Here is a 12,903-nt window from a genome sequence, read left to right on the forward strand (position 1 = left end):
CTCTACCACTTCCTAGCTATGTGCTATAGACTGAATGTGTCCACACCCAAAATTCATATGCAGAGACCTAACCCTCAAGTTGATGGTATTAGGAGGTGAAACATTTTGGGGGTGATTAGGTCATGAGGGTAGAGCCCTCATGAATAGGATTAGTACCCTTATAAAATATACCCTGGATACCTCCCTCATCCCTTCTGCCATGTGAGGACACAGCCTCTATGAACCAGGAGGCAGGAAGCAGACCCTCACCAGACACTGAATCTGGCAGCACTTTGATTTTGGACTTCCCAGCCTCTAGAACTGTAAAAGATAAATTTCTGTTGTTAATATGCCACCCAATCTATGGTAGCTAGTGACAGCTGCCCAAACTGACTAAGATACTGTACAACTTGGGCAATTTACTTAGCCTCTTCAATTTCCAGTTTCCTTATCAACAAAGTGGGGAATAAATACTGTACCTACTTGATAGGATTATGATGAGCTAACAGTAAAGGACTTCCACAATGCCTGATACCTGGGCTAAGCACCCAGTGTTAGTTGCTATTATTTTTATTTTTATTCTAAATTCTAAGTGGTTTCTTCATATGCACAGCTATCGGGGAATTCAATAAACATGAATGACAAATCAAACTTGGTCTGCAGAGCTGGTACCAACCAGGTCGTGCCTCTAATACAAATCAGACCTCCAAAGCAGAAGCAAATTTCATTCAGTGAGCACCACTGTCTCAGGCTGTCTGCTGTGCTCAGGTTAATGGAAAGTTGTTCCCAAGAGCACTGTGACATGTTCATTTAAATGAGAAAACTATACAGACATTTACAAGACTTATGTGTAGTCTATGCCAAGTAGTCATTATGGCTCACATCAGTGATCCTGGGGCAAGCAGAAAGAATCACCAGGAAGCAGGAAGTAGGCCCTCACCAGACACTGAATCTGCCTAACTGATGCCCACGGCCACGTGGCACAAGAAAGGAAATTTATGTGAACATTATCCTGTTGAAGGAAAGATACTGAATTCTACCAAGAAGTGTCTAAGTCACTTCTGAGGAAAAACACATAATTATTTAATTCAAATCACCTAGCCAAAAGAGCATCCAGCTTTCAGCAACCAGGGTATCACTCCTCATCACCCAAAGAACTGGCTTACTCAGTATAATCACAAAAACGTGATTAGAAGCACTCATTTAAAATGCACTAATTCATACTGAAACCACCTTTATCCTGCAAGCCCCTTTAAACCCTGGAAACTCCTGGAGTCAACTAAGCAACTGGATTTAGACCATTAATAAGAACAGGGGGTGGTGAGTAGTGAGCAGAAGGGTAAACGCGGGAAGGGGAGCTCATGTTGACTGCAGGCAAATAAAAGCTCATGTTGATTGCAGGCAAAAAAAGATGGCTTTGCTTTATATTTCACTCAATTGAGGCCATCAAACAATACCTCACCTTCTTGTCCATTCCCATACCAAACTGATCAGTGGCCCATATTTACCCCTTCCTACCTGCCTCAAGGGAAAAGGTGTCCCTCCTCCTTGTCCACGAGCAATCTGTCTCCTTTGTTTCTGTTATCAACTCCTTTGAAGAGCCCAGGAACTTCACTGCATTCATTGTATATTTCTACCTCTCAGTCAATACTCCACTCATCCACCTGCCTGGCAACATATATCCTTGCTCATTCATGGATTTACCATGAAGTTAATGAAGCTTAAGTTTCAGGGTCAACCACTCTCTCCTTTTCCCTCTGTCTTGCCCACCTGCTGTTCCCAGTCTGGGCTCCCACAAATGCTTAGAGTTGTGGGGAATTGAAGTATTTGAGGTGGGGAGGGGAAGCTGGGCTGCAACTGGGAAGGATTTCTACGTAAGAATCTATCATAAATTAGCCAGTGGTGGTACACCTGTGGTCCCAGCTACTCAAGAGGTTGAGATGGGAGAATCACTTGAGCCCAGGGGGTCAAGGCTGCAATGAGCCATGATAGCACCACTGCACTCCAGCCTGGGTGAGAGAGACTTTGTCTCAAAAGTTAATAAATAAAGAGGGCCCTTCTAATTACATATGCTTCAGGTACCCTAAAAACTGCATCTGCTCCAGTGCTTTTCCAAGTATCTCTGATCTTGAAGACATTCTTCCTGAACCTGACAACCCCTCTGGCTGTAGTTGTATCTTTCCCTCTATTCTTCTGATTCATACTTTTTGAAAGGTGGGTTTATGCTCATCATCCCTACTCATTTCAGCCTATTCATTCCTTACCATGTGTAGTGGGTTGACTTGTGCACTCCCCCCAAAAAAAGACATGGCACCCAGATCCTGTGAATGTGACCATATGTGGAAAAATATCTTCGCAAATGTAATTAAGGATGTTGAGATGAAATAATAGGAAGGTGTCCTTATGAAAGGAGGGGAAAACATAGAGATAGACAAGAGGAGGTAAGGTGCAGATGAAGGCAGAGAATAGAGTGATGCTTCCACAAGCAAGGAACACCAAAAATCATTGGCACAAAAATCTGTCCCCTTTGTTTCTGCCTATCAACTCTTTTGATTAGCCCAAACTTTACTTCATTAGTTGTATATTTCTACATCTAAATCAATACTCCACCCACCCACCCACTTGGCAACATATATTCTTGTTCATTCATGGATTTACCAGAAAGTTAATGAAGCTTACGTTTTAAAGTCACCCACCCTCCTCTTTTCCCTCCATCCTGCCCACCTGCTGCTCCCAGTCTGGGCTCCTGCAAATGGGCTCTTTCTAAAGACAAGCCCAAATTCCAGCACCAGAAGCTGGAAGAGAGGCAAGGAATGGATTCTCCCTCAGAGCCTCCAGCCAAGAACCAACCCTGCTGATACCCTGATTTTAAACTTCTGGCCTCTAGAAGTGTGAGAAAATAAACTTCTGTTGTTTTAAGCCACCAAATTTGTGGTAATTTGTCACAGCTGCCACAGGAAACTAATGCATCCTGCATCCCCTGCCAGTGCCTAGTCCAACACCAGCACTGAGGCTGCGCCAGCTGTTGCCAGTGATCTTTAGTCAAAATGAAGTGGGTGGATTTCAGTTCTTACTGCTCTTGACTTCTCTGAAGTATGTGCCACTGCTAACCGGCACACCCGGTTCTTAATGCTTCTTAATGCTTCTTAAATGCTCACCCACCCTTATCTTCTGTTTTTCATGGTCTCGCTACTATATAGAAAGCTATTCTGTTCAGTCCCCATCAGGGGCACCTCTCCCTGTGCTTGTTCCTTCAATTATGGGCACCAGGACTCTGTACTTGAGAGTACAACCTGTCCTTCTTACTCAGTCCCCAATGACATTAGATCATTAGATTTAACCATGTGACAGCCCCAGATCTATATTTCTAGTCTAGATTTCTCTCCTAAGCTCTAAATTCATATATCAACTTAGATTCACAGGCACACCCAGCTCATCACCTTTGCCCCATGCCCCCGGTTCTCACCCAATATTTTGTCTTGATGAATGGTCTCACTATCTATCTACTTAATCATGATATCAGAAATCTTAATATCATTCTCTCACTCCCCACATCCAACCAAACATTCAGCCATAAAAGATGTTTCCTCTCCATCCCAAATCAACAGAATATACATTCTTCTCAGCACCATATCACACTTATTACAAAATTGACCACATAGCTGGAAGTAAAGCACTCTTCAGCAAATGTAAAAGAACAGAAATGATAACAAACTGTCTCTCAGACCACAGTGCAATCAAACTAGAACTCAAGATTAAGAAACTCACTCAAAACCACTCAACTACATGGAAACTGAACAACCTGCTCCTGAATGACTACTGGGTACATAAGGAAATGAAGGCAGAAATAAAGATGTTCTTTGAAACCAATGAGAACAAAGACACAACATACCAGAATCTCTGGGACACATTTAAAGCAGTGTGTAGAGGGAAATTTATAGCACTAAATGCCCACAAGAGAAAGCAGGAAAGATCCAAAATTGATACCCTAACATCACAATTAAAAGAACTAGAGAAGCAAGAGCAAACACATTCAAAAGCTAGCAGAAGGCAAGAAATAACTAAGATCAGAGCAGAACTGAAGGAGATAGAGATGCAAAAACCCTTCAAAAAATCAATGAATCCAGGAGCTGGTTTTTTGAAAAGATCAACAAAATTCATAGACTGCTAGCAAGACTAATAAAGAAGAAAAGAGAGAAGAATCAAATAGACTCAATAAAAAATGATAAAGGGGATATCACCACCGATCCCACAGAAATACAAACTACCATCAGGGAATACTATAAACAGCTCTACGCAAATAAACTAGAAAATCTAGAAGAAATGGATAAATTCCTGGACACATACACCCTCCCAAGACTAAACCAGGAAGAAGTTGAATCTCTGAATAGACCAATAACAGGACCTGAAATTGAGGCAATAATTAATAGCCTACCAACCAAAAAAAGTCCAGGACCAGATGGATTCACAGCCGAATTCTACCAGAGGTACAAGGAGGAGCTGGTACCATTCCTTCTGAAACTATTCCAATCAATAGAAAAAGAAGGAATCCTCCCTAACTCATTTTTTGAGGCCAGCATCATCCTGATACCAAAGCCTGGAAGAGACACAACCAAAAAAGAGAATTTTAGACCAATATCCCTGATGAACATCGATGCAAAAACCCTCAATAAAATTCTGGCGAACCAAATCCAGCAGCACATCAAAAAGCTTATCCACCATGATCAAGTGGGCTTCATCCCTGCGATGCAAGGCTGGTTCAACATATGAAAATCAATAAACGTAATCCAGCATATAAACAGAAACAAAGACAAAAACCATATGATTATCTCAATAGATGCAGAAAAGGCCTTTGACAAAATTAAACAACCTTCATGCTAAAAACTCTCAATAAATTAGGTATTGATGGGATGTATTTCAAAATAATAAGAGCTATCTATGACAAACCCACAGCCAATATCATACTGAATGGGCAAAAACTGGAAGCATTCCCTTTGAAAACTGGCACAAGACAGGGATGCCCTCTCTCACCACTCCTATTCAACATAGTGTTGGAAGTTCTGGCCAGGGCAATCACGCAGGACAAAGAAATAAAGGGTATTCGATTAGGATAAGAGGAAGTCAAATTGTCCCTGTCTGCAGATGACATGATTGTATATTTAGAAAACCCCATCGTCTCAGCCCAAAATCTCCTTAAGCTGATAGGCAACTTCAGCAAACTCTCAGGATACAAAATCAATGTGCAAAAATCACAAGCATTCTTATACACCAATAACAGACTAACAGAGAGCCAAATCATGAGTGAACTCCCATTCACCATTGCTTCAAAGAGAATAAAATACCTAGGAATCCAACTTACAAGGGATGTGAAGGACCTCTTCAAGGAGAACTACAAATCACTGCTCAACGAAATAAAAGAGGACACAACAAATGGGAGAACATTCTATGCTCATGGAAAGGAAGAATTAATATCGTGAAAATGGCCATACTGCCCAAGGTAATTTATAGATTCAATGCCATCCCCATCAAGCCACCAATACTCTTCACAGAATTTCTTCACAGAATTGGAAAAACTACTTTAAAGTTCATATGGAACCAAAAAAGAGCCTGCATTGCCAAGACAATCCTAACCCAAAAGAACAAAGCTGGAGGCATCACGTTACCTGACTTCAAACTATACTACAAGGCTACAGTAACCAAAGCAGCATGGTACTGGTACCAAAACAGAGATATAGACCAATGGGACAGAACAGAGCCCTCAGAAATAATACCACACATCTACAACCATCTGATCTCTGACAAACCTGACAAAAACAAGCAATGGGGAAAGGATTCCCTATTTAATAAATGGTGCTGGCAAAAATGACTAGCCATATGTAGAAAGCTGAAACTGGATCCCTTCCTTGCACCTTATACAAAAATTAATTCAAGATGGATTAAAGACTTAAATGTTAGACCTAAAACCATAAAAACCCTAGAAGAAAACCTAGGCAATACCATTCAGGACATAGGCATGGGTAAGGACTTCATGTCTAAAACACCAAAAGCAATGGCAACAAAAGCCAAAATTGACAAATGGGATCTAATTAAACTAAAGAGCTTCTGCACAGCAAAAGAAACTACCATCAGAGTGAACAGGCAACCTACAGAATGGGAGAAAATTTTCGCAATCTACTCGTCTGACAAAGGGCTAATACCCAGAATCTACAAAGAACTCAAAACAAATTTACAAGAAAAAAACAAACAACCCAATAAAAAAGTGGGCAAAGGATATAAACAGACACTTCTCAAAAGAAGACATTTATACAGCCAACAGACACATGAAAAAATGCTCATCATCACTGGCCTTCAGAGAAATGAAATCAAAACCACGATGAGATACCATCTCACACCAGTTAGAATGGTGATCATTAAAAAGTCAGGAAACAACAGGTGCTGGAGAGGATGTGGAGAAATAGGAACACTTTTACACTGTTGGTGGAACTGTAAACTGGTTCAACCATTGTGGAAGTCAGTGTGGCGATTCCTCAGGGATCTAGAACTAGAAATACCATTTGACCCAGCCATCCTATTACTGGGTATATACCCAAAGGATTATAAATCATGCTGCTATAAAGACACAGGCACACATACGTTTATTGCGGCACTATTCACAAAAGCAAAGACTTGGAACAAACCCAAATGTCCATCAATGATAGACTGGATTAAGAAAATGTGGCACATATACACCATGGAATACTATGCAGCCATAAAAAAGGATGAGTTCATGTCCTTTGAAGGGACATGGATGAAGCTGGAAACCATCATTCTCAGCAAACTATCGCAAGGATAAAAAACCAAACACCGCATGTTCTCACTCATAGGTGGGAATTGAACAATGAGAACACTTGGACACAGGAAGGGGAACATCACACACCGGGGCCTGTTGTGGGGTGGGGGGAGGGGGGAGGGATAGCATTAGGAGATATACCTAATGTAAATGACGAGTTAATGGGTGCAGCATTCCAACATGGCGCATGTATACATATGTAACAAACCTGCACGTTGTGCACATGTACCCTAGAACTTAAAGTATAATTTTTTAAAAAGTCCTATAAAAAAAGAAATAAAAAATTGTACCTGTGCTATAAAGCATGGTTTGATAAAAATAAAATTAAAAAAAGATCTGCTTCCAGGGCCAGGCTCAGTGGCTCATGTCTATAACCCCAGTGTTGTGAGGGGCCAAGGTAGGAAGGTTGCTTGAAGCCAGGACTTGGAGATCAGCCTGGGCAACATAGTGAGACCTGATCTCTACAAAAAATGTAAAAAATAAAAATTATCCTAGCATGGTGGAACATTCCTGTAGTCCCAGCTACTTAGGGGTGGAGTGCAGACTAGGTTGGGAGGATTACTTGAGCCCAGGAGCTCAAGGCTACAGTGAGCTGTAACCACACCATTACACTCCAGCCTGGACAACAAAGGAAGACCCTGTCTCAAAAAAAAAAAAATTCATCCTTAATCTTTAGAATTTGTCTCCATTTAATTCATCCTACCTCTTGCCTTATTTTAAGCTCTTGTTATCCCATACTTGACCTTCTACTGTTTGGCTAGATCCTGTCCTCTGCAAATAATCTGCCACTTTGCCACTGAAATGACCTTTCTAAAGACAAGCCCAAATTCTTTATAAAATTATGAAACAGCTCCTCTCTCAACTTTCAGAATAAGTTAATGATTGGTTTCCCACCTCCACTGGTAGCCTCATCTCCTAGCACTATTCCATGGGTATTCTCACCTCAACTCTACAGAATGCACTCCTGGACCTTAAACACATCTGCACCTGCTGTTACATTCCTGTCCCTTCTGCTTGTCATTCTCTTCCTCACCTTGGTTTATCTAACTTTTACTCAACTTTTCAAAATCTCAGTGTCCAAACATCACCTTATCCAGAGAGCGCTCCTTGAGGCCAGACTAAATTTCTTTTATTTATTTATACTTTTATTTTTTAGAAACAGGGTCTCACCCTATCATAGGCTGGAGTACAGTGGTACAATCATAGTTCAGTGCAGCCTTGACTACCTGGACTCAAGCGAATCCTTGCCTCAGGTACCTGAGTAGCAAGTAGCTAGGACCATAGGCTTGTGCCAACACACCCAGCTAATTTTTAAAAAGTTTTTGTAGAAACGAGGTTTCCCCATGTTGCCCAGGCTGGTCTCGAACTCCTAGGCTTAACGAACCCTCCTGTCTTGACCTCCCAAAGTGTTGTGATTATAGGCAGAAGCCAATGCGCCCAACCTAAATTGCTTTTAATAACAATTCATTTTAATTATAAAAACAATGCATGATCATTGTCAAGAACTTGGAAAACAACAGCATAATCCCACTGAGAAGGATTACTATTATCATTTGGTCAAAGAGCCCAAACCTTAACTGATGGCAATAATGGGGAACAATAGACGGTTTATAAAATGGAAGAATTATATGGTAAGCTTTGACCTTTTGTCAAAAGTCTACTTTTGGTTGCCAAAAGTAGAAAGCAACCAAAGTGTCCTTCAGCAGGTGAATGGATAAACTGTGGTACATCCAGACAATGGAATATTATTCAGTGTGAAAAGGAAATGAGCTATTGTGCTCACTTTGGCAGCACATATTCTAAAATTGGTATGATACAATTTTATGATACAATGCTAATGATACAGAGATGATTAGCATGGCCCCTGCGCCAGGATGACATGCAAATTTGTGAAACATTCCATTAATTTAATTTTTTATCTTAAATTTTTTAAATTAAAAAAAGGAAATGAGCTATCAAGCCATGAAAAGACACTGAGGAAACTTAAATGTATAATATATTATTACATGAAAGAATCCAATCCGAAAAGGCTACATACTATATGATTCCAACTCTGTGACATTCCGGAAAAGGCAAAACCTATGGAGACAGTAAAAAGATCCATGGTTGCCAGGGGTTAGCGAGGAGAGAGGGATGAAAGAGCAAAGCATAGAGGATTTTTAGGTCAGTGAAACTACTCTGCATTATACTATAATAGTGGATACATGTCATTATACATTTGTCCAAACTCATAGAATTTACAACACCAAGAGTGAGGCCTAATGTAAACTATGAACTTTGGGTGATTATGATGTGTCAGTGTAGGTTCATCAACTGTAATAACTGTATCACTTAAGTGGGGAATGTTGATAGTAGGGGAGGCTGTGCGTTTAAGGAAGCAGGGGGGTCCTATGGGAAAACTCCACCTTCCACTAAATTTTGCTGTGAATCTAAAATTGCTCTAAAAAATGGAGTCAGGCCAGGTATGGTGGCTCAAGCCTGTAATGCCAGTATTTTGGGAGGCTCAAGGCCAGCCTGAGCAACATAGCGAGACCCCCATCTCTACAAAAATCAAGCAAAAAACTGGCCGAGCGTGATGGCACATGCCTTTAGTCCCAGCTACGTGGGAGGCTGAGGCAGGAGGATCGATTGAGCCCAGGAGGATGAGTCTGCAATGAGGCATGATCATGTTGCTGTATTTCAACCTGGGTGACAGATGAGACCCTGTCTCTTTAAAAAAAAAAAAAAGAAAGAAAGAAGGAAGAAAGAAGAAAGAAGAGGAGGAAGAAGAAGAAGGAGAGGAAGAGGAAGAGGAAGAGGAAGAAGAAGAAGAAGAAGAAGAAGAAGAAGAAGAAGAAGAAGAAGAAGAAGAAGGAAATTGAGTCTGTTTTAAAAGGGCAGGGAGGTGGATAGTGTAGGAAGAGCCTAAAGGAGATAGACAAGAATCCTCAATTTCATCATTAATGCAAGGACAAGCCATTGAAGGGCTTTGAGGAATGCAAGAATGACAAGCTCTGAATTACCTTTTAACATAATCACTTTGGCTGCTGTGTGAAGAACAGACTGGAGGGAATCATGGTGGGAGCTCGGAGAACAGAACAGAAAGCTGTTAATGCAGTTTAGATTAGCTAATAAGGACTTAGGCTACAAGAAAGGCAGTAAAGATGGAAAGACATGCTAAATTAAAAGTAATCTTTGGGAGAGAAAATTGACAGGACGTGGCAATGGATCAAATGTGTGGGTTGAAAGAAAAGCAAGAATGATGTCAAAGTTTTGGGATAAGCAACTAGAAGCCATTTTCTAGATAAAGGGATGAACAAAGTTGAAGCTAGTTTGAAAAGCAGGACGAAGGTTCACCTTTGAGCACTTTAAGTCTGAAGCTCCTGGTAGTGCCCCACACTCAGCAGGTGGTCAGGTTGCTCGTCTGCTGTTGTTACTACTGTTTTTGTTATGAGCAGAATAGGGTAGGTGAAATACTAGACCCATGCATTATTTTTTAAAAATATTTTTCAGAAGTCAAAAGAATAGATGCAGAATCCTATAATTTCCCTGCCGTCCCTGTCTCACAACCTGTCATAGTGTCTTTTTAATTTTTTTTTTCTTTTTGAGACAGTCTCGCTCTGTCACCCAGACTGGAGTGCAGTGGCATGATCTTGGCTCACTGCAATCTCCACCTCCTGGGTTCAAGTGATTCTCCTGCCTCAGCCTCCCTAGTAGCTGGAATTACAGGCACACACCATCACACCAAGTTAATTTTTGTATTTTTAGTGGAGATGGGGTTTCACCATGTTGCCAGGCTGGTCTTAATCTCCTGACCTCAAGTGATCCGCCCACCTCGGCCTCCCAAAGTGCTGGGATTACAGGGTGAGCCTCCATACCCGGCCTAAAGTGTCTTGAATCCTTATACTCATTAAAAGCCACTGGGGTTTATGTCTCAGTCACATTTGTCACAGCTCTGCAGAGACCACTCTGAAAAATCTGCTGGAATGCATTCATGTTAGTTTTCAGTAAATAAATCATTGTGCCCAAAGATCCAAAACAATGAATTAATTTTAATAAGAAAGCTTAATTTAATAAGAGACTATCTAGTATTACTCTTGCAAAACAGCGGTTCTCAAAGTGTATTCCCCAGACCCACAGCTTCAGTATCTCCAGAGAACTTGTTAGAAATGCAAATCTTTGGGCCCCATCCCTTTTACCTACTGAATCAGAAACTCCAGGTGATGAGCCCAACACTCTGTTATCACAAGCCCTCCAGGTGACTCTGATGCTTGTTCAAGTTAGAGAATCACTAATCGATGGCCCGGCGCGGTGGCTCATGCCTGTAATCCCAGCACTTTGAGAGGCTGAGGCAGGCGAATCACCTGAGATCAGGAGTTTGAGATCAGCCTGGCCAACATAATGAAACCTCATCTATACTAAAAATACAAAATTGGGATACAAATACAATTTGTATTTGTATTTGCTGTACAAAAATACAAAACTGGGATTATAGGTGTAAGCCAGTACCTGGCCAATAGCAATATTTTCATCTGCATGAACAAAAATACAGAAGAAAAGGGTTCTGTTTATTGACAGTAGGCGTGGCACATCCCCAAAGCAGGGGATTGGGAGGCAAGTGTGCTTACCTGACAGATGCCACTGATACACATGTCCAAGGAGTCCGTGTTGCAACGAGTTCCATCCAGTACCTTAGGTGCCAGCTCCACCACCAAGTTTTGTCCTTGTGCATGACACTTGAGTGCACACGGGGCAGCAGGATCATTATATCGTGGAAGCCATTCATAGTAACGCCCCTGATACTGGACATCATTGTAGGCTGAGCACTGCTGGGCTCTGAAATCTTCTGCATCTGGAGGGCAGTCCTGGGGGCAGAGGGAAAAGGCCACATGCACATCACCCAGTGAGAGAGGCCAACAGAAGATGAAATAAGTTCACCAGAATCTCATGAGACCACACCTCACTTGCCTCTCTCTGGGAGTCACCTAATTCCCTCTTTTTTTTTTTGATTCAAAGTTGAATGTATGCTATGCAATTCCACAGAGATCACTGCAATAATTATTTATACAGGAGATTATCTCATTATTCTGATCATTCACCCACCCAGGTATTTTTTCCAGATAATTAGAGCTTACAAGACTTAGATGGCAAACTTTGCCCTATTTTAACCATCTTGAATATAAGTTTTCAAATGCATTATCTAATCTCCTTCCTTTTAAAACAAGAGAAACCAAATGCTTTTAATTTTTCCAGGTGATTCAAGGATTCAAGGTCTTCATCAAAATTTAATTGTTATCCGTGCCTTCAGGAGCCATTTCAATGTGAAGGATTATTAGCCCAAAACTGCTGTGCTCTGTGAGCACTTGTGGTTGTTTCTTTGTCATTGTTTTTTTTTTTTTTTTGAGATGGAGTGTCGCTGTGTTGCCAGGCTGGAGTGCAGTGGCTCGGCTCACTGCAACCTCCGTCTCCCAGGTTCAAGCGATTCTCCTGCTTCAGCCCCCCTGAGTAGCTGGGACTACAGGCGCACACCACCACGCCCAGCTCATTTTTGTATTTTTAGTAGAGATGGGGTTTCACCACGTTGGCCAGGATGGTCTGGCTCTCCGACCTCATGATCCACCTGTGTCGGCCTCCCAAAGTGCCAGGATTAAAGGCGTGAGCCACAGTGCCCAGCCTGTCATTGTTGTTTTTAATTCATCTGTCTTTCCTCCCCTGTCATATCTTCACTGGTACCAAGTGCCTGCCTTCAACTGGCTGTAGGATGGATGGCAGAAAACATAGCTTGTTCAAATTCTGTCTACAACAAAAGCAAATAAATTCTAAGTAAATGCCTTCAGTTGCTCTCATAATAAAAAGTGTTTGTACAAATATTGATGACTCATTGGTCTTTTTACTAAATTACTGATTCCGCCCACCAGATATTTCCAAAGCAAGATACTAGTTGAGAAAAGTATTACTTTACTCATCAAAAATCTACTTTTGATATGCAAACTTCATAATTAAAGAAAACAGATAGAAAAAAGCAACATAGCCGCCAGGCGTGGTGGCTCATGTCTGTAATCCCAGCACTTTGGGTGGCTGAGGCGGGTGGATCACCTGAGGTCAGGAGCTCCAGA

The 12,903-nt window shown here is 41.4% G+C and overlaps 1 protein-coding gene and 1 non-coding gene across 6 annotated transcripts in view; one reads left to right on the forward strand and one right to left on the reverse strand.

The window, feature by feature from the left end:
- The window catches only part of ADAMTSL3 (ADAMTS like 3), a 390,466-nt gene that overhangs the window by 214,575 nt on the left and 162,988 nt on the right, over window positions 1-12,903 (reverse strand). For all 5 annotated transcript variants that reach the window (XM_024349337.3, XM_024349336.3, XM_024349334.3 and 2 more), the window contains exon 6: window positions 11,416-11,652. In XM_024349337.3, coding sequence (XP_024205105.2) covers window positions 11,416-11,652 — 237 coding nt within the window. The remainder of the gene's footprint in view (window positions 1-11,415; window positions 11,653-12,903) is intronic.
- Window positions 8,612-8,717, forward strand: LOC112205818 (U6 spliceosomal RNA). Its single transcript, XR_002939901.1, has one exon. It is a non-coding gene; the product is annotated as a U6 spliceosomal RNA (small nuclear RNA).

This window comes from Pan troglodytes, chromosome 16 (assembly GCF_028858775.2).
Source record: "Pan troglodytes isolate AG18354 chromosome 16, NHGRI_mPanTro3-v2.0_pri, whole genome shotgun sequence".
Taxonomy (NCBI): domain Eukaryota; kingdom Metazoa; phylum Chordata; class Mammalia; order Primates; family Hominidae; genus Pan; species Pan troglodytes.